The 19,807-nt window shown below is 48.2% G+C and overlaps 7 protein-coding genes across 11 annotated transcripts; 3 read left to right on the plus strand and 4 right to left on the minus strand.

Annotated features, from left to right (window-relative positions):
* Positions 1–103: 103 nt before the first annotated feature.
* Positions 104–1,013, plus strand: LOC6592485 (mitochondrial inner membrane protease subunit 2). Its single transcript, XM_002017891.2, has 2 exons — positions 104–376; positions 439–1,013. Exons 1-2 carry the CDS (start codon positions 283–285, stop codon positions 852–854), a joined length of 510 nt encoding a protein of 169 aa, XP_002017927.1. The 5' UTR covers positions 104–282; the 3' UTR covers positions 855–1,013.
* LOC113565112 (yrdC domain-containing protein, mitochondrial) lies at positions 1,010–1,857 on the minus strand. The gene has a single exon (XM_026985861.1). The coding sequence runs from the start codon at positions 1,844–1,846 to the stop codon at positions 1,076–1,078; it is 771 nt and encodes a 256-aa protein (XP_026841662.1). The 5' UTR covers positions 1,847–1,857; the 3' UTR covers positions 1,010–1,075.
* LOC6592484 (DNA-directed RNA polymerase III subunit RPC10) lies at positions 1,835–2,262 on the minus strand. Its single transcript, XM_026985862.1, has 2 exons — positions 2,104–2,262; positions 1,835–2,031 (listed from the first exon to the last, which is right to left on the minus strand). The coding sequence occupies exons 1-2, from the start codon at positions 2,242–2,244 to the stop codon at positions 1,846–1,848; spliced, it is 327 nt and encodes a 108-aa protein (XP_026841663.1). The 5' UTR covers positions 2,245–2,262; the 3' UTR covers positions 1,835–1,845.
* A 650-nt stretch (positions 2,263–2,912) lies between these two features.
* On the plus strand, positions 2,913–4,719 carry LOC6592483 (DNA methyltransferase 1-associated protein 1). Its single transcript, XM_002017889.2, has 5 exons — positions 2,913–3,065; positions 3,126–3,515; positions 3,578–4,167; positions 4,225–4,379; positions 4,446–4,719. The coding sequence occupies exons 1-5, from the start codon at positions 2,965–2,967 to the stop codon at positions 4,509–4,511; spliced, it is 1,302 nt and encodes a 433-aa protein (XP_002017925.1). The 5' UTR covers positions 2,913–2,964; the 3' UTR covers positions 4,512–4,719.
* Positions 4,720–5,292: 573 nt separating this feature from the next.
* Positions 5,293–19,330, plus strand: LOC6592480 (slit homolog 3 protein). 3 transcript variants are annotated; one of them, XM_026986909.1, is made up of 6 exons: positions 5,293–6,069; positions 16,122–16,527; positions 16,598–17,785; positions 17,852–17,998; positions 18,065–18,150; positions 18,212–19,330. In XM_026986909.1, the coding sequence occupies exons 1-6, from the start codon at positions 6,053–6,055 to the stop codon at positions 18,813–18,815; spliced, it is 2,448 nt and encodes an 815-aa protein (XP_026842710.1). In that variant the 5' UTR covers positions 5,293–6,052; the 3' UTR covers positions 18,816–19,330. The 3 variants fall into 3 exon arrangements, with proteins under 3 accessions (XP_026842710.1, XP_026842711.1, XP_002017922.1); XM_026986910.1 differs by lacking the exon at positions 5,293–6,069 and adding an exon at positions 14,825–14,872; XM_002017886.2 differs by lacking the exon at positions 5,293–6,069 and adding an exon at positions 15,577–15,634.
* Positions 12,567–14,148, minus strand: LOC6592482 (lysozyme). Of its 2 annotated transcripts, none has more exons than XM_026986912.1 (4): positions 13,633–13,769; positions 13,122–13,275; positions 12,911–13,063; positions 12,567–12,847 (listed from the first exon to the last, which is right to left on the minus strand). In XM_026986912.1, the coding sequence occupies exons 1-4, from the start codon at positions 13,672–13,674 to the stop codon at positions 12,651–12,653; spliced, it is 546 nt and encodes a 181-aa protein (XP_026842713.1). In that variant the 5' UTR covers positions 13,675–13,769; the 3' UTR covers positions 12,567–12,650. The 2 variants fall into 2 exon arrangements, with proteins under 2 accessions (XP_026842713.1, XP_002017924.1); XM_002017888.2 differs by lacking the exon at positions 13,633–13,769 and adding an exon at positions 14,056–14,148 and having other exon boundaries at positions 12,572–12,847.
* Positions 14,630–16,115, minus strand: LOC6592481 (lysozyme). 2 transcript variants are annotated; one of them, XM_002017887.2, is made up of 4 exons: positions 15,221–16,115; positions 15,078–15,166; positions 14,931–14,994; positions 14,630–14,870 (listed from the first exon to the last, which is right to left on the minus strand). In XM_002017887.2, exons 1-4 carry the CDS (start codon positions 15,693–15,695, stop codon positions 14,737–14,739), a joined length of 762 nt encoding a protein of 253 aa, XP_002017923.2. In that variant the 5' UTR covers positions 15,696–16,115; the 3' UTR covers positions 14,630–14,736. The 2 variants fall into 2 exon arrangements, with proteins under 2 accessions (XP_002017923.2, XP_026842712.1); XM_026986911.1 differs by having other exon boundaries at positions 14,630–14,994.
* Positions 19,331–19,807: the final 477 nt, after the last annotated feature.

Here is a 19,807-nt window from a genome sequence, read left to right on the forward strand (position 1 = left end):
GAAACTTCACTTTACTACCTATAATAAATATTGAATACGACGCATTCGGACACCCTGTTTTGCATAAACAATAGCCCGTGCTGGCCGTTCGCTGTGAATGCCAAAACTCTGGGCAACAAAACTCAGCCCAATGCTGGTTATGTATTCATTCTATAGTATTTTTGGTCCATTCTAACTAAGTGGAATCGAAAGTCTGGGGATCCGCAGCCCCAACCCGGTGTCAGGTGTCCAACAGAGTACTTGTAACTTCACGGACCTGCAACAGCTGCCCGTACCTGACACATGGCATTTCGTTTCTTTGCTAAATCTCTACTCTACGGCCTGCCACTGGGGATTACCTTCTTCGACTGCGTGGGCTATGTAGCCAGAGTGGATGGTAAGTAGCCGGCCACGGGAATTGCTTCTTAATTAAGACGGAATCCCCCACGTTCCATTCAGGTACCAGCATGCAACCCGCACTCAATCCAGTGGCAGATGTGAGGGATTATGTGTTCCTGTTGCGTTGGGGGAATCACAACAGCGATGTAGAGAGAGGGGACATAATATCGTTGGTATCGCCGAAGGACCCCAGCCAGAAGATTATCAAACGTGTGGTGGGCCTGCAAGGCGATGTGGTTTCCACGATAGGCTACCGTGATCCAATAGTGAGCGTCCCACAGGGCCATTGTTGGGTGGAGGGTGACCACACGGGCCACTCCATGGACAGCAACACATTCGGGCCAGTGGCCCTGGGTCTGATGACGGCGAAGGCGGTGGCAATCGTGTGGCCTCCAGAGCGTTGGCGGTTGCTGGAGAACGAGCTGCCCAGACGACGTGCGCCCATTCAAGTGGCCAAGACTAGCCACTACAATTAGCCCGAGGATAGAAGACTGACCAGTTAAGAGTCTTTTCGACGATAGTTCCAGTTATGTGCATCCAAAGATACATATGTACATATATATTTTATAATCCGATGTTGTGGTCCCTCCCAAGCAAGAGAAGAATGTTCAAAATTAAAAATGAAACCAAATAAAGTTATAGTTTTATTGAAGAAAAATTAACTTGATTGGGCAGACACATCGGAGAACCGATATTTCTATAGTATCTGTGCAATATCCTTGCGAGGCTTGATCCCATATTCTTCCACCAAGCGCAGGGTCTGTTTGAGGGCCACTCCGGCACGCACGATCTCATAGTATCCTGGCGTGGCCAAGTCAATCACAGTTGAGGCCAGGCGACGCTCCTCAGTGAGACCAATCTGACCAGCATCGAAGACGGCGCCCAGCTGGGGCCACAGCGAATGGAACTCGGTCACCTGGAGGCTGCTGGGGGCGCTAGACCGATTGGCACTGGTCAGGGCAAGTGGCTGTTCATGCCACACGGAGCACAGAGCTCGTATGAACTGGAAGTCCGGAATGCGGATGCCTATTTTGGAGGTGGTGGGATTCAGGAAACGATTGCTCAACTCGTGCGTCCGCTCAATCACAATGGTCAGGGGGCCCGGCAGCAAACGAGTTAGCAGCTCGTCGCTGAGGTGGGCGGCCTGACCGTAGCGACGCAGTGCCTCAATGTTGTTTACGCAGATGGCCACTGGCTTGTGTTCGTCTCTACCCTTAATCTCGTACATGCGTTGGATGGCATGCTCGTTGTTGGCATCGCATGCCAGCCCATAGACGGTGTCTGTGGGCAGTGCTATCACCTGACCGCCCAACAGGCATTGACGTGCCACCTTCAGAGCGGCTCTATCCTCCACTTGACAAACCGGAGTCTTCGTCTTTTCGACTGTTTGGTGCTGCATTGTGCTGAATCTGGGGTAGGCTTGTTGCCCAAGGAGACGAGTGACAAGCAATGTTTGTAGGTTGCGCATTAGTCTCGCCAATTGTGTCCGCACTGGTGGTTGCAGCACTTGTAGAATGTGGTCATGGGCTCATCAGCCGACCGGGTTTGAATTTGCATAAAATAGGCTCGCTTGTGGCTACACGAGGGACAATCGGCGTCCGTCGAATCGACGTTTTCCCACGCCGCCTTCCCTCCCAGAACGTGATCCACCTCCTGTGTGGACAGACAACCAAGAATTATTGACACTCGAAGGAATCCATTGCATCATCCAATTGATGGACTTACCTTGAGGCGGGGAAAGGTTTTCGTTGATATCTTACGCGTGATCTTTGATATGTATGGGCAGGTGTTACATGTGAAGCGGTGGCTATCTGTATCTTCCTCAATGATCAATATATTGCCGCACGACGGGCAGAAAAACAACATAGCTTCTGCCTTGCCTCGATTTTGAACACGTTCCAGTTTAAATAAAGGGGGCTTCAGCGGGCTAAGTTCGTTTTACCGTCGGTATATTTACGGTGGCCATTTTTAATACTTTTCGGTAGTTTTTAGGTCAAAATTGAACCGTATATTTACGGTATATCGGTATATAATGGTATATTTTGTCAATAGAAATCCAATAAAATCAAAGATTTAGAATAGGCCAGTCAAGTAGAAAATTGATTCACTAATCGGATAAAACTATGTGGGCACGGCTAAATTTTCTATATAGCTAATAATATTAGAAGGAAGATCAAAATCGAGGAATATGGTTTCCAATCCTCGATGTAGAACGATTAACCCCTTATAAGCCAAGGGGGTATTTCATTTTTCCACCGAAAATAATAAAAAATTAATCATTTTAGAGCAGTTCACGTGAAAGTAAGCGTTGTTATTTTTAAGTTCAATGAAAGATGGCATGAATCTTCAAGAAGAATTTACAATCGTTAATATTTTCAGCCATTTACCAGAAGTATTATAACTATTTAAATAGAGGGGCTGAAGTGGGCTAAGTTCGTAAAATATAACTTGAATTCGTTGGTATATTGACGGTATATTTTGTTGTTTACAGATGGCGACTTCTTTGACTTGCGGCTGAAAATATTGTTCTTTGCAGACTGAAGCTCTCTAATTAAAGTAAATTAAAGTAACAAATAAAGAGGAAACATGTCGGCCGACGTGCGTGATATTCTGGACATGGAGCGTGCCAATACGCCCGAAGTGACAAAGGATTCCTTCCTTGCAACAAAGAAGCGCAACTTCGAACGGTAAGTTGTAATTTTGTTAAAGTTCAGGTGAATATTTTTAACAATAACTATATTTACCAGCACCAAACATGCCTCCCGGCGTCCCGAGGGCATGCACCGCGAGGTGTTCGCCCTGCTCTATACAGACAAGAAAGATGCTCCGCCATTGTTGCCCACAGACACGGCCTTGGGCATTGGAGGCGGGTACAAGCAGACGAAGGCACGTCTGGGGATGAAGAAGGTGCGCAAGTGGGAGTGGGCGCCATTTGCCAACCCGGCGCGCACCGATGCAGCTGCCTTTCACCACTGGAAAAGGGTCAGCGATGATTCGGGAGAGTATCCCTTTGCCATGTTCAATGTACAGCTGGAGATCCCCTCCTACACTATGACGGAGTACAACGCGCATTTAAGGAACAACATAACCAACTGGAGTAAGGTGCAGACGGATCACCTGTTTGACTTAGCAAGACGGTAAATGATTGGAATTGACCATTAGAAAATCGCATTGTTTTATTCACTAAGTCCTGCCATAGCTTTGATCTACGCTTTATTGTGATGGCGGATCGCTGGAACCGCCAGCAGCACGGGGACAAAACTGTGGAGGATCTCAAGGAGCGGTATTACGAGGTTGTTGCGCTACTAGCCAAGGCGAAGAATCAAACCATCGAGAAGAGAGTATATTCGTATGATCCAGAGCACGAACGGCGCCGCAAAGAGCAGCTCGAGAAACTGTTTAAGCGCACCACCCTTCAGGTTGAGGAGGAGCAGATTCTCATCAATGAGATGAAGAAGATCGAGGCTCGAAAGAAGGAGCGTGAGCGCAAAACACAAGATCTACAGAAACTCATCTCGCAGGCGGATCAGCAGAATGAGCATGCCTCGAGCACGCCCAGCACTCGCAAATACGAAAAGAAACTGCACAAAAAGAAGGTGCACCACCAACCGCGGCCCTCGAAGGTGGACTCGGTGGTGAATGCAATCGAAATAGGCAGCAGCGGCATCAAGTTTGCCGATCTGCGTGGGTCCGGGGTCTCGTTGCGTTCGCAGAAGATGAAGTTGCCTGCCAACATTGGCCAGCGTAAAGTTAAGGCTCTCGAACAGGCCATACAGGAGTTCAAAGTTGGTAAGTTGAGTAACTGGGACTCTGTCTTACATTCGCTAATTGGACTGTTCTTTACAGATCCCGCGCCACCACCCACTGAGGATATATGCACATCCTTTAACGAGCTGCGTTCCGACATGGTGTTGCTTTGTGAGCTGCGCACGGCCCTGTCCACCTGCATCTACGAGATGGAGAGCCTGAAGCATCAGTACGAGGCTGCTTGTCCGGGCAAGGTCAGTAAATAATTAAGAATGTAATACATTTATTTAACCAATTTGTTTGCTTCCTAATCACTGCAGACACTGAACATACCGCCCTCGATGGCGCCCCTCAAGACGGAAACCCTGGACAATACCACAAATTAATTAAGTTAGCGCTCTCCGTTACCCCGTAGATCTTATGCTGCTGCCTCAGTGGCTGTTCCTGCTACTGATGCCGCCGACGAAGCAGACGTAGCAGACGCAGTAGACGTGTGTGCGGCGTGCTAATCATTGTAACCCGTTTTCCAGTGTCCATATTTGTGCATTGCGCTACTCCCAGTCCGCTTGGGGAATAAATGGATAAACAAGAAAATTGTTTTGCGGCACATTCAATGTGAAAATCAAATAGCCCACGGCCAGCGATGGTCATGCCAGATGCCATGTCGAGTGTGAGAACTTTTTCCGCTGCGTGATTTATTTTCCATCCAGCATTTCTTTGCAGCCCGACTACGACGGCCAGTTGGCTAGTTAGTGGCCAGTATTTGGGTTAAGCCTGCAGCCGAATGCGGCTCTGGGCCGCGATCTTTGGCAAGCAAAAAATGAGAATTAAGTTCAACCGCGTGGATACGTACTCTTACAATTCCAAGCCTGCCCACACAGTAACACACTGCAGGCGGAGGCGGAGGCCGAGGCGGCTCATTCACTGACTCAGCCGAAGTCCAAAACGACAGCGAACAGACCATAGACCAGACCAGAGAGCAGACCAGTATTTGTGAATGAATCGACCGAATGCGAAGGCAAACACCCAGGCGCACACCCATACAGATGCACAGCCAGACAACGCATACGAAATCATTCTGGTGGCGGCTCGAGCCGCCTTGCCTGAGCGTAGGCCGCTCAGTCAAGTTTCAGACGTGGTCGGGTCCAGTTCGTGGCAGTTGATTATTGCGTTTGCTCTCCTCCGTCTCTGTGTATGTGCAGCTTGTTGCCGCATGCAGCAAACGTTCGTCTCAAGCGGCAAATGTGAAAAATGCAAATTTGACAATACCTGAAGAACGGTCGTCGCCAGTTGTCAGTGGAGTTACGATTGCGAGTGGCACACAGCCTACCTGACCCGTCATCAGCGTCATCGTCTTTGTCCGCGTCATCATCCCTCAAAACTATTGGAATCCTGGCGGGGGGCAAGACAAACATCTACAGCGTCGGATTCGCATCCGTTTCCGGTTCTTTCAGTTGACTACTAGTTTACTTGCACTTCGAGTCGGTCGCTCGGTAGTTTTTCATGAATGAAATTTTAATTTCGACTGTGTCCGCGTGTGTGCGTGTGTGTGTGTGAGCCTTCTGTCCTGCTCCAGCGGTGTCAACTGACGTCCCATTCCTTCCATTTATTGCCGCTGCCGCTGCCGCCGCCGCCGTTGTCGCTCCCTGGGCGTCAGTGCACCGTAAAGATCTTTATCGCATTCTAAATACGTTCTGGAGCAGAAGGCAGAAGACAGCCGCGTTGTGTGTGAGTGTGTTTGTACCAGGGTGCCCAGGGCCAGTGCCAGTGACAGTGCCTGTGCCAGGTAGAGGCCAGGTTAATGCGGTTTATTGTTCTATGAACGTTGCCAGCGCTCGCCTGCCTGCTCTCTGTTTAAGTTTCGCACGCTGATAAAGACCCGCGCCACACCATCTCCGGACTTTGCCAGCAACCAGAAAGCAGCAAGATGTGGCCCAAGCTAAGGTGAGTCGCAGGTCTGGCTAATTTTATGCCACAAAAGGCAAATAAAAGTACGCCCACAACGATTTATGCCGTAGAAATCGAGGTCTGACAACCTTGGAACGGCATATGCAAAGATTTCTGTAGCCTCTTCGTGTGCCAGAGAACTTAGCGGCTTTTAATCTAATATTAACACTCTAATTGACTGCTATTCGGTTTAGGCATAATCAGAGTCAGTCTCAATTCCGCCGTCTCCCGAAGGCCGCTTCGCTTTGGAAATTATAATGGTTTTCCTATAAAGATTTCGATCAACTTGAAGTCATCTCTTCCGTTGCGTTTGTCTCATCTTTCGTTATGTTTCACGGGCTAATATCTTCCAAATTTACATGCAACATCGGATGGGGGGAAGGGGAGTGGAGTTTCTTTAACCCACGCAACAGACGAGATACAGAAGAAATGGAAGAGGGGGCGAGATGCATCGCACAAAGTAAACCCACACACGGAGGCCGTGGCTCGGGCTCTCTTCTGCTCGGTTTTACGCGCAATTAGCGCTTTTCGTTGCGTTTCATTCTCTCTACACCCGAATATGTCTTCTCCCGATTTTCTATAACTTATCATTTTCACAGCAGGCAGCTCCGGATCTTTCTACTTGAGTTACAGCCTAAGAAAATCTTTGTATTTTCATTTCATTTTCGAACGCCTACAACAACAATGAAAGCGGAAAAAAGATTGTTCATAATTAATGTTTATATAATTTTTTACTGCTTTACATGTGGCTCATTAGCCGCTTGGCCTCCGTCTCCCTGTTCTTCTCCGTCGGTTTGTGTGGATATGGCCCGGCAAGTTCGTTGCCTAAGTCTTTTGTTTGCTCGTCTGTGGGCGTCCGTTTGATGCGGGAATGAAACGACAGAAACCCTCGTACAGGGGGAAAAATAACCAAGAAGCAGAGATAAATAAAAATACATTTGTGCCACTTACTTGGTTACTTCGTAGCTGGTGTCTGTTGCTGTTGCTGCTGCTGCTGCTGGCGCTGTCTCTGGTGCTTGGGTCTTAACTGTTGGCTGGTTGCTCCACAACAAGTTGCCAAATTTGGCAATGGGAGCGCAACAGTGGCAGCAACCAAGAGATAGATGCCAGCTGCCCACTTACTTTTGTGCCCAAAGTGTGTCGTCGTCGAGGTAATAATAAAGTTAACAGTCAGATGATCTCCTCCGAAGATGATTCTTAACCGAAACTAAACACTGCCTCGAGGAATGGACATGCCAGGGGTTTCTCTTGGTATCCCCACCATGCGATCTGTGTGGATTTCTGGCAGTGCACATAAGGCATCTAGCCATTCACTTAGCATACTCCTCCGCAGCATCCCAGCATCTGAGCAGCCGCAGCCGCAGCCACAGCCGAAGCAGTTGGCGCTGTTGCTCTTTGCTGTCTCTGGCATTTGCATTTGTGTGTGGGCTGTGGAGTGGAGCTCTTGGTGTGGGCTCGACGATTGACTATAGATGTGTGTGTATCTGTGTGGCATGTCGTATGTTGTCGCATAATATCTTTAATTTAGTTCATTTTCAGACCCATTTCCGTGCCCTGGCTCCAGTCAGCTTTCTTCTTGTTCAATATTTTCCTACCGACTTGATTCAATTTTTGACTGCCGAACAGCGATTTCCATTTGATTGGATCTCGCTTATTTCGGCCCGACTTGACGGCTTTCGAAATGTCGCAATTAACAGTCGATTTAGCATTATGCACATGCGTTGGCGGTCTGCTCCTCCACTCGCTCTCTGGGGCTTGTGTGGGCTGTGAACTTGGTTTTTCTGTGTGGTTTATGGTCTGCTCTGGTTGAGCTGGTGTGCACAGAGCGAAGGGGAATTCTTCATGAAATGCTAGCGTTAAGGGATTCTGGAATAATATCGCGGGGAAATAGAACATCAAACCATTTATTCTCGGAGCAAAGAATACATTAAGATTCATCTTTTACCATTTGGGATGACTGTGACGAATGCTAGTTCAATGTTTGTAATATTCTTTAACCTTGAGGCATCCTGTATTCTGCTGCAAAGTTCATTCCAAACCCAGTTTCTAACTCAATCATCCTTTCCTCCCGGGTCTCGCTTCTAGTCTCAAATTGTTGGTAAAATTGTCACCGCAACTGCAAATCACTGGGCTGACAAACTTGTTTTTCCTCCAAACAAAAACCAGCGATAAAATAACAGCCACAACAAGTCAAGTCGGAGAAATAAAATTAGTGAGTATTATTTTTCGAGAGTGGGCCGAGAGACAAGTCAGCGGAAGTGTGTGGGTGGCGGCTGACTGTCGTCTCTGCCGAGGCTCGGGCTGTTGGCTGCCAGTGTCTTTGCTGTTTGAATGGGATTTGGCTTTGGCGCTTTTGTTTCTTTTCCAGTTTTTCTGTTGGGCAAATTACTTTTTAATGGAACGCTCACGTGGGCAGCTGCTCGGGCAAGCACCGGCACTCGAACAATTAACCAAATCGGAGACAAAGTAGCCCGTAAGTGACGGCAATTGCTGCAAGTCGAACTTCTGTCAGGGGCTCTTTGTTAATCTGCGGACTAGAGGCTGAATTTAAATCTGCTTATGATCGGTCCGCACATGTGTGGCTCTGAGATGAACAGTTGGCTTATCCCATTGCATACGATCCGATTCCCCCTGGGGCAAGGTAAACAAACCATTATTTGGTGGAACGGTCTTAAGCCGGCTTTTGTTCGCCTGCATTTTTAGTTTATTCACCAAATCTTGCATTTTACGAGCTCCTCTGAGTCAGTCCGAGCTCTGAGCATGAATGAACCAGGTCCAGGTCCAGGTTGTGTTTAATTTAAATTAAATTGGATTTTCGTTGCCCGGAATCTGTGTTTTGTCTGACATTTGCATATGAATATGGCCGACGGCAGCCGCCGCGAACAACTAAAAGCAATTTGAGGCTCTGAATTTATGGGCATCCACATCGACCGTATCCTCCTGTAGCTCGTTTCACTAAGGGGCGTGTATTTTGTATACATATATTCTGAAAATCAAGTGGCATAATGAACAATATCATCCGGCACTTGTCAGCAAGTAAATACCAGACCAAAGGTGGTTCCAAAACGTTTAAAAAATTAATTTTTGTGTTTAATTAAATTATTGATATTATGAGTATATTATTAAGATAAATCAACAAAAATTAATTTCTTTTTTTTCGCTAATTACCAAATATATGAAGGGGTTAAATTTAATGATCGTTTGATCGTTAAACCTCAGCTAAAGGTTATAGGGTTTATTAAAGCTTCTGACTTCACGAATATCACTTTATGCATTATGATTGAATATAAGATGGATTTATCTTTTTACTCGTAATCGTATGTACATACATATTTATATAGAAATACAATATTGACATTGCTCTGTATTCAGACAAGGATCAGCATCCGCTTCCGTCTTACCTCCAGACACAAGCAAATGCGTCCCGTCATTCACACATGAAATTCTCACAGGGCTCAAGGGGTAGGGGAACTGGTACCTGGCCCAGGATGGGCCACACAATTAAATCCCTTTTGCCTCTGTTTCCTGTCGCCTTTTGTCTCCTTGTTTTTTTCTTTTATTTTTTGGCATGCTAAATACTCACGCCAGACCACAATTGTTGCTGCTTTTGCTGTTGTATTTGTGGCTACTTCAATTTCGAAAGCAGCTGCTTCGGTTTTTTTCCCTCTTGTGTGCAACACGTCTGTGGTTGCCACTTGCGTGACATTTCGACCTTTGGCTGGCTTTTGCAGCAAACTTTTACTATTTTCATGCTAGGCATAAATTTCATCTGCCACACAGAGCCGAGCCAGCCACGACACACATCCAAGAGCCACGCCACATTTCGTTGCGCTTTCAACGCGCGAACAATGCCACACAGCAGGTTGATATTCAATATGGCGCAAAAGACCGCCAAACTATCAAACTACCAAACAAACTACTAATTTCGCCTTTAACCTATGCAGCATGCTGCTGTCATTATGATTAGCAAAATGCTGCCCAATTGGCTACTGCTGCTGCTGTTTTTGTTGCAATTCATGTCATTCGCTGGCGGATACTTTAAAAAAGAGAACTTTTATATAAAATACATTCCAGCTTAACTTTAATTAATGCTGTAATTCGGACAGAAATGTATGGTTCTTCTCTGCTTGGATAGCACTTAAACCAAGCAATTAATAGGGGGTTTATATATGTAGATTTGACATCTTTACTGGATTAATTATCCCCCTAAATTCATCCAATGTAGTACCTCCAGTCATTCCTTAGTCTACCATCACCTTCCAAAGAGAATTTGCACTTCGGTGTGTCAAGCGACAATGGTTCAGTTTCGGTTTTTATTTATCTTTTTTTGTTTGGTTGCTCGTTCAGTGGTTGCCAAAGAAGGCAGCCAGCAAAAAACGCGTTTTTAATTGTTCAATGGCTTATCGCATGTTTTGGCCATTTGGGGAGCGCAAAAAAGTTGGGCTTAGAAAACCAAACAGCAGAAAAATAGAAAAAAGTAATAATAATATATTTAGCTGGCTTGTGTGCCAGTTTAAGTTTTAACTTATGTGAGAAATAAATAAGAAAAGAAAAACACTTTTTACACGATTTGTTAATAGCAGCGAGTGATTGCATTTTGGAATTTCGTTTTTCAATCAGTTTCGTATTTTTTGTATTTTGCGGCAAGTTTGCAGAGTCAGCTGCACACACATTCACGCCCATTTTGTGGCATCATTATCATATCTTTGTATCTTTTGGTCTTCATCTGCGAGTTGGCATCGGCCCCAGCATCATCATCAGGCAGCAAAATCTCTTCTCTTCGTCTCGGTCCGTTCCACAGAAAACGTTGCAATGCCGTTACCAACACAACTCGAACCATTTTCAACGATTTGGCTCACACGGATACACATGTGCACTAACACACGGATGCGTGCGAGAAGGTTTATTTCCGTTGACGTGCCTTAATTCCAGTCAGTTTCGGCTGGCCTGGCTCCGGCTGACGATGATAATGATGATGGCGCTTGAACTGTGCGCCTACACACCAGCGCGCGAAACAGCCAACAGACACAACACAGAGCCCTGGGCAGTGGGTAGTTAGGAGTTGGAGGAGTCCATCAGCTGGGGGAACTGGACTGGAGGCAGTCAAAGGTAGAACCAAATTTGACTGAAAGAAAAAAGCATTATTAAAAGCTTTAGAAGACAAAATCGGTCCAAACTTCCCAACCAATCATTTTACTATATTTTTGGAGCAATATATTTGGGGAAATCTTTAAGAATTTCTTATTCGGAAGGAGTAGAAGAGCATCCCGAAAGAGCATTCGAAATTCGTTCCCAACCACACAGTCGTAGCTCCGGTGTGTGGGAGCTGGCTGATTTCTGCTCAGATGAATAATCAACCTAAACTGGCGTCTCCAGTCTGCACACTGAGAGGAGGTGTCGTCGATGGCTCCGACTCTGGTCGGTTTTGTTTGGGACTCAGACCCGACTGGTTGTGGATTGATTAGCGAGACTGTGGCAAGTTTTAAGCCAAACAAACAGCCACCAAGGAGTCGGCTAGTTGGCCAAACTCTTTTCTGAAATGTGATTGAGTGTGCTTCCCATCTGGCTGATTCAGCGGCTGGGTCCGACCCGACCCCGTTCCGACTCCGAGGGCATGCGAGGAGATCCTGTGAGGTGTGAGGCGTGGCATTTTATGCATAATTAGCCACAGTGTGGAGAGGGGAAGGGCGGAAATTAGAGGCACTGAAACGTTGCGAGCCGTTGACCAGTTAGCGTGACAGGGGAGGAGTCGGGTGGCCAGCGTATGAGCTGCATTTTAAACAATTTTTATTGTTGAGGATGTTGGCAGACCCCTGTGCCCCTGCCCCTGCCCCTGCAGGCAATGGTCAACGCAGCACTTGTCTGTTCTACCAAGAACTGATTTATTTTGACCACGTACATATGCAAAGCGCATTCTAATGGAACCGGGCAGCGAGACCCAGGCAGCCCGGACAGCCAGGGCCAGTGCTTCCTCTTGGCCATGTTTGGCCATTGTCTCGTACAATTTGTATTGTAGTTACGCTCTGATTTTTGAGCTTCCACCTGTTACCATGGCTCTGCGCGCTACGCTTCCCTGATCCGATCCGATCCGATGCGATGCCCTGCGGTGCGTTATAGAACACACACACCACTCGCTCAATTGTTGTCCGGCAAACGGAAATGCCGCCTTTGTTGAGCGGAAATGCAAAATGATATTGTTCTCTGTGCATTCTCTGTACCAAGAAGTCTGTATGATTGACTTTGAATGGGAATCGAGTTGCAACATGTTGCACCGCAGCTATCAATTACATGCCCCCATGCCCCCTGAAGGTCTTATTCTCAGTCTTGGTCTGGGCCTTCGCTCAGCCTATGCATTGTCAGGCCCAGTTGTCGATGGTCGCCCACTTGTGGACACAGAAAAATAGGGCCCTTTATCCACAGATCGCAACCCCGTGTGTGTGTGTGTGTGTGTGTGTGTGGGCATGCAACAAATGCAGAGTGAACAAGCAATTATGCAAAATTTATGTACATTAGTACTTTGTACATATACTAGTATCTGGAGAGGTCTATGCATGTATTATATGTATAGGAGTAAGTCATCAGCCTGAGATGTAGTAGAAACTGCGGGGTGTGCGCAGGGGCGACAGGCTACGCAGATTGCAGGCCACACGCAGATTGGGCAGATTCTGAGAATTCCGACAGAAGCGATCCCATTTCTTCCAGTACTTGAAGCCCTCGCGCTCGTGGATCATTTTGGCACAGGCAATGTCATCGCCAATATCGTCGTTGGAGAAGTCTAAAAAGATAACAGAATGTGGTCGATACAGTATCAATAGAGAGTGGTGAGCATTTAAATTACCTTCACATTTCATATTGCATTGCCCGCCTTTGCGTCCTTCGGCGCAGTAGTCCTTGCTGTTGATCTGGAAAAGGCCATAGTTCTTGCTGTCGTTCTTCTTGAGCGTTATCTTGCTGGTGTCCAGGTTGCTCTCGTGCTCCACCAGGCAAATCCCTGCGGGAGAAATTCATGTCAATCGGCGTTAACTAAAACGAGTATTCCAACCACTTACAATTGGAGAGGAAAGTCTTGTCAAAGTTGTAGTTTTCCACCAGCACGCGGGTGAGTTCACAGCGCAGATACTTCTTGGCCTCCACCCGCTCAGATCCCAACAGCAGCAGGACCAGCACGGGCATCAGACACAGGCAAAAATGTTTCATCTTCAACTAAAAAAATGCGACATTATCGTAGAGCCCCAGCAGGTAGAAGGTACAAAGTATTTGGCGAACTACTCGGCTCACTTTGATAGGTCTGGTGTATTAGCTTTATAATAATTTATGGGCATGCTTAATTAGTCAGACTCACACGCCTAGTTCTTCGAACTTGGTTGCATAATTTCCGGTTTTTCCATATGCACTATTTCTCTATGTGGTTTAAAAGGGGGCATCTATGGAGTGAATGATACTCTTAGAAACAACTCTAATAGCTTTTTGGATGCTAATCATAAATGACCACACAAATTGATGCCTTTGTTTACTTCCACATGGTTCCTTCTCATTGTTTTATCAAACCATGTACTATACCTGTCGATGTGCTAATCCGTCTTCCGTCATAGGACTTTCCATTCCGATTCGTAACTATCTCCCTATCTATTTATCTCTGTACGATCCATCTTTTTGTTTCCCCTAGAACCTTCTCAAGGTGCCAAAAAGTATACAATCTACGGCACTACAATGTAGTGACTGGATAGATCATTAAGTACACGCACGTACACGTTTCACTTTTGTTTGAATTGCATACTCGGATCAGCAAAGAATGGGAACGAGAACGGACTTGAGTGACTTCTCCGGACAGACACTTCAGGCAGAGCAGAGCAAACTGTTTGTTTACTTCATGTTGTTAGTGAACGCAGAACAGAACAACAGGAAACGAGTTTGTTTCGCGGAGTATCTGTATCTACGAGTATAATTATAAACTGCTGTGCGCGAGTATCCGTATCTTCTTACCGCGTTTCGTGGGCTTCGTATGCGATGGCGTGCTTTACAATCTCATTTGCAAACGTCGCTCGGTCGCTTGCTCGCTCGCTGCCAGGTGCGACGCTTCTGACCCGAGCTGAAGTACTAAATCGAAAGCCCAACGCGAATTCGAGTATTTCTCAGATACATTGGTGCTTAGGAAATTCTCTCCCCAAACGCCGATCTCTCTCCACCGATCGTACCGATTGTCGGGCCCTCCCTCTCTCAGCGCCAACGTTCTCCGTTTTGGCTGATTAAGCTGATAAGGCACTTGCACATTGAACGTAATGACATGCTTGACTGCCTCCCCGTGGACTTGTGGTCTGAGGGATGGGATTCTCCCCATTTGGGGTGCATCCGTCTGCATTCTCATAGCCTTGCCTAGGCTTAAACAATACTTTGGGTACTCTCTTATCAGTCGAATAAAACAAAGTTCAAAAAAGGTTAAGTCAAGTATCAGCTTTGGGATCGCATCGCTGCGAGCTGATAGTGGCGATTCCTGGAAATAATTGCGAAAAATTGCGCCTTGTACAATTCGCAGAATGAATACATTATCGTACGGGCATCATGGCTTAAGCTGTTTATTAATTAGTCGCTAGAGTAATAGTAGAGTACGTTTAAGGCTAGAGAGCAGATCGGGGAAATTGTGGGCAAGTCTGGGGGCAGCCCGTCCTAGCAGCGGGAGACGTCGGGCAACGTGCGCCCACGACATTTGCTCATCCAACCGGGCCAGGCCTGGAAGCCGTGGCGATTGAAGATCTGCATGGCACAGCGTGAATCATCTGAGATCTCATCGTTCAGGAACTCTGTAATACAAATCTCTCTCATACTACAACCGTCTAGGCGCGCGTGGGCGGACGACTCACCTTCGCATTTGATGTTGCAGATGCCACCGCGACGACCTTTGCGACACCAGTTTTTGCTGTTGATCTGTTGATTTGTGATTTGGTTTGGATGAGTATGAGTATGAGCTGCTCATAGACATGCTACAGAGAGTGGATGAGATAACCCACCTGAAAGAGTCCATAGCTGACGCTCTGGTTGGGCAGCTGCATGGACTTGGACGTGCTGCGTCCGCTCTCCGACTCCACAAGGCAAACCCCTAGCAAATACAGATCTCGGTTAAATCAACGCTTTGTCTGGGCCTACCACTCACAATTGGACAGATAGCTCCTCGGAAAGTCGTGGCGCAACAGCTCTTTGGCCAGCTGGCAGCGTGTCAGCAGCTTGGCCTCCGTCTCCGACTGCGTCAGCAGCAACAGATTGAGGACCAGGACCAGGGCACCACTCTTGTGCATCTGATTGGCCATGGATATGGGGATATAATGAGAGTGAGAGGAGACTGTCCAAATGTTGTAGGGGGGACCACTGCTAATCCTGTAGGTGGGGCTTTGTGGCGCTTCCTTCCGCGGCAACTGCGAGCACTGGGCACTTTGCTGCGGAATTATTTCTATGGCACTGGATGCGTAGCGACCGAATTCTGGGTTTTTAAAGCCTCGCACGCAACTTAAGTGTGTCACTGCGAGGCGCAACAAGACGTGACGATACGCTTGGGGTGGTGGCCTGTTCGGTGAGATGCAAAATATATTGGGGGTACTCGCCTCGCCGTTGACTGTGCGAAATAAAAACATCTATCATGAAAATTTCTAAACTCACCGCAAAGGATTGGACGTCTATTGGGAGGCAGAAAATGCGTGAAATTTGAAAATTTTCCGCAAGTTCCGCAAACCGTAAAGACCACAGATTATCTCACAGTGCATAAATCGCTCGAGTTTTGATTGCGTTAAGCTCTAAATTGGCAAATTGTCTTGCAGAGATCAGCTCGGATGCAGGCACAATACAGGCACAAATTCCAGCGTGAGACGCACCACCGCCGCCGCCACTGGCCGCTGGACACAAACACCTACGGGTGCCACACTGTATGTGTGTCAGAGTGTCAGTGGCGGTGGCGCTGCTTGACCTAAAAACGCACAATCTGCCGTTCTGTTGTTGCATCCAAGTGTTTTGCTTTCAATAATACAATAATTTCCATGAAAATTTTTCCATTTGCATTGCAGCCTATTTGTGATGATATGTCTGGTCTCTGTGCTGACAGAGGCCAATGAACTCAAGGATCTGCTTGAGGATACCACCACCGCAGCGGCTTCGACGACCAACACCAGCGTCCCCGCGCCATCTACGAGCACCGCAACCACACCCACTGCCTATGTGGTGTCGGCGGCTGCCGTGCCCGTAACCACCACCACCATTACCGGGAAATCCAAGTCCGCCGTGAAGTACTTCAACAAGAGTACGCCCAAGAAGAGGAAGGCCGAGCAGGTTTCCTCGCTGCCGCTGCCCGTGGACGATGGCCTCATGGAATGGAAGTGTCCCAACATAACGGGCTCCCGGAACGCGGAACTCGAGTGCGGCTGCGACTTGCCCCACACCCTGAGATGCAACATAGATCTGCACGGACTACTGGTGAGAATCCACCCGGATGCCTTGTTGGACCTCTCTTAACTTCTAAACCTTGACTCGATTCCAATTACAGCTGCTAGCGGATAGGCTGCGCACCTCCCCGTACTCCATATCGCTGCTTGACTGCTCCTTGCGCAACGTGACCTTTCTGAGCGACGCGAAAATCTTCGACGGTGTCTCTCTGCATGGCCTGGTCATCTCCTCGGGGGAGATCAAGCGAGTGCACAAGTCCGCCTTCTTGGGCATCAAGGGCCCCCTGCAGGCCTTAGGGCTCCCCGGAAACGCTCTGCTTAGCGTTCCCTGGAACGCCTTGTCAACGCTCGGAGCCCTCGAACGCTTGGATTTGGCAAACAACAAAATTAAGGCCTTGGGAACGGCCGATTTTGTGGGCCTAACCAATCTGGGGTACTTGGAGCTGAGTAACAATCAGATCTCGAGCATATCGCAGCGCACTTTCAGCAATCTGAGGAAGTTGGAGGTGCTTAAATTGGGAGGCAATCGCCTGGGCGACTATGCCCAGAGCCTGCGATCCTTGAGCCAGTGCCTGAGCTTGCGGCAACTAGACCTTACGGCCAACAATCTGAATGGTCCGCTCAGCGCGCAGACATTGGCTGGGATGCGGAACCTGGAAAGCCTGAACCTCAATCGGAACATGATCAAGAGCATTCAGAACAAGGCGTTGGCCAACTTCTCTCGTCTGGTGAGCCTCTCGCTGCGCCACAATCAAATTGATGTCCTCCAGGACCACGCCTTCTACGGACTGGGCGCTCTGGATAGCTTAGATCTGAGCTACAATGGCATTGTGGCCATCTCCAGTTCCTCGCTGCAACATCTGAGTCGCTTGACCGTCTTGGACCTAACGCATAACTTCCTGCGCGCCCTTACCTCGGATCTGATAGCTCCGCTGCCTTCGTTGAGGGAGCTGCGACTGGCCGGGAACGACATCTCGATTGTGGCTAGGAACGCCATGGATGGAGCTCGCGAGTTGCAGAGCCTCCAGATGCAGGACAATCCGCTCTCCTGCGATTGCAGCATTCGTCCCTTCGCCGAGTGGCTGCAGGTCTCCCAGCTCCATTCCAGCCTCACTGCCTCCTGTGTGACGCCGCCGCGCCTTGAGGGGGCTCCGCTGCTTCAGGTGCCCGTGGAGACGCTCAGCTGCGACATGGACAATGTGGAGAAGGACAATGCCAACATTATGCAGCATCTGGAGACCTTCGCCAAACCGAATCAGACGTCGCCCGTCAGGGACTTGTCAGAGGAGGTGAGAGGAACAAATGGAGAAGAGTGCGCTAAATGTGCAGATAAATATGACCGTTTCCTTCTTCAGATTATTCTACACGATCTGCACTATTCGGCGGACTATGGACTGATCCTCACCTGGCTGCTGAATCTCAGCAAGAAGGATTACATGTGCGATGCTATCTTTGTCTACAAGGAGGAGAACATTAATGAGATACTTATCGACAACTCTCCGGTAAGTGCAAGCAAATCTACTATTTTAATGGCCCCTGCTTAAAGCCGCAATCCACTCACATTGCAGATCCACTGCGAGAGCAAGGTGGTAAATGGCCAGAACACGGTTAGCGTTATCGTTCCCGACAGCTCCTCCCTGGACATAGGAGAAAGGTAAGCAGTTGTCTTTTGCCAATATGCCTGATCCACTCACGGCTCCCTCTTCCATGCGCAGCTACCGATTCTGTCTGGTGATGGTCCAAGAGCAGAATCCCAAGGCGGACCTGAACATTGGATGCTCCAACATCACACAGCTGCAGCTGAGCAGTCCGGGCTCCATCCCCGTGTCGCGCCAGTACCAGCGACGCCCCTACTACACGCCCAACGAGCTGAAGCCCGACTCCCATGAGCAGGATGTCAGCGAGGACTATCAGCACAACCAGCGCCAGTTCAACACCGTTGCGGGCAGCCAGCAGCAGCAGACGCATCCTCAACAGCAGTCCACGCTGCTGCACAGCTACACTGTCATAGATTCCCTCAATAAGAGCTTCCTGCCCGGCCTGGGTCTGGGCGTCCTGGTCACTTCCGTGCTCGTCCTCATCTGGGGCGCCACGCGTCTCCGGCAGTCGGGCGGTGTCAACGGCAGCGGCGTCGGCGCGGACAGGAGCAATGGCAGCGTCGGTAGCAACAGCAGCAGCATACACAACAACAACAACAATAGTCGACCGGGCACTCCGACGGCGACCACCTGCTACGCCGCCTCAGATCACATAGCTCGCCTCGCCGACGCGGAAAGCGGAACACGCTACCTCAAGCTGCAGGCCACAACGAGCCTGTGAGGAGAGGAGGCAGCAGCCGCAGCACACCCACTCAATAAAACATGTGATAGTACAGCAGAACCTGTACCGACTTGCGTAGTTGCATAGGATAGGCCGTAGCCCTAAGGACCCACTGCACTAATCCAAATACTTGGCCCAACACTAACCCACTCGTGCCATAAGCTAATCGATACACAATCCAGAACCCCAGGCAACTTGACAGCACCGGTCCGAGTAATAGTGGTAGTGCTAGTATGTTGCAAAAAATGCATTACAAAAATTAAATTCAACAAAGCAATTAATATGTAATGGTACTATCTACTATTGTTTTTACCGCCACTGTGCAAGTAGCCCCCTAGCGCCCATCTAGAATTAGTGTTAGCTAAGGGTACGCCTCCTTAAAGTTAGGAACGGAACCATAAGTCATGACCCTCTTAGTCGTAAGGCTTTAATAATTTATTAACCAATTTCAAGGCACACAAAACCGAGCATGCAAACCATTGTGGAAAGAGAAATAAAAGCCAATTGCAATCGAAGTAGCGTTCATAAGGTTAGTTGGGCCAATTCCGTGGTGGTCTATTATTAGGTGGGACATTACCAAATAGCCGCATAATGCTAAGTGGGCTGTTAACCTTATAGTCATGACGTCACGGTCACATCATCTGCCCCCTCGACACAAACTATGCGTATGAGGAGGCGAACTCTCCGCTAAATTAGTTCATTTTAAATGGAAATGAGCTCATAGCTCATACATCATCCCAAGGGAAACTGCGCCATGTAATGAGCGGGATGATAATCCAAATATGTATACCACCCAGGGTAACCTGCTTATCAAACGTTAGCGCTAGTTTATCGACCTAATCGGTTTTTTAAATGCTTATCCGGGAATCAAAGCTGGCCTAAATTGAACTGGACTTCATGCGTCTACGCCCTGGCTCTCGGCTCTCGCCCTCAGTCGGGAGTGTGCCTCCCACTGCCGACTGGCTCCGCTCTGTTGTGGCCAGCCGCTGATA

Source organism: Drosophila persimilis, unplaced genomic scaffold (genome assembly GCF_003286085.1).
Source record: "Drosophila persimilis strain 14011-0111.01,24,50 unplaced genomic scaffold, DperRS2 tig00000002-arrow-pilon, whole genome shotgun sequence".
Lineage (NCBI taxonomy): Eukaryota > Metazoa > Arthropoda > Insecta > Diptera > Drosophilidae > Drosophila > Drosophila persimilis.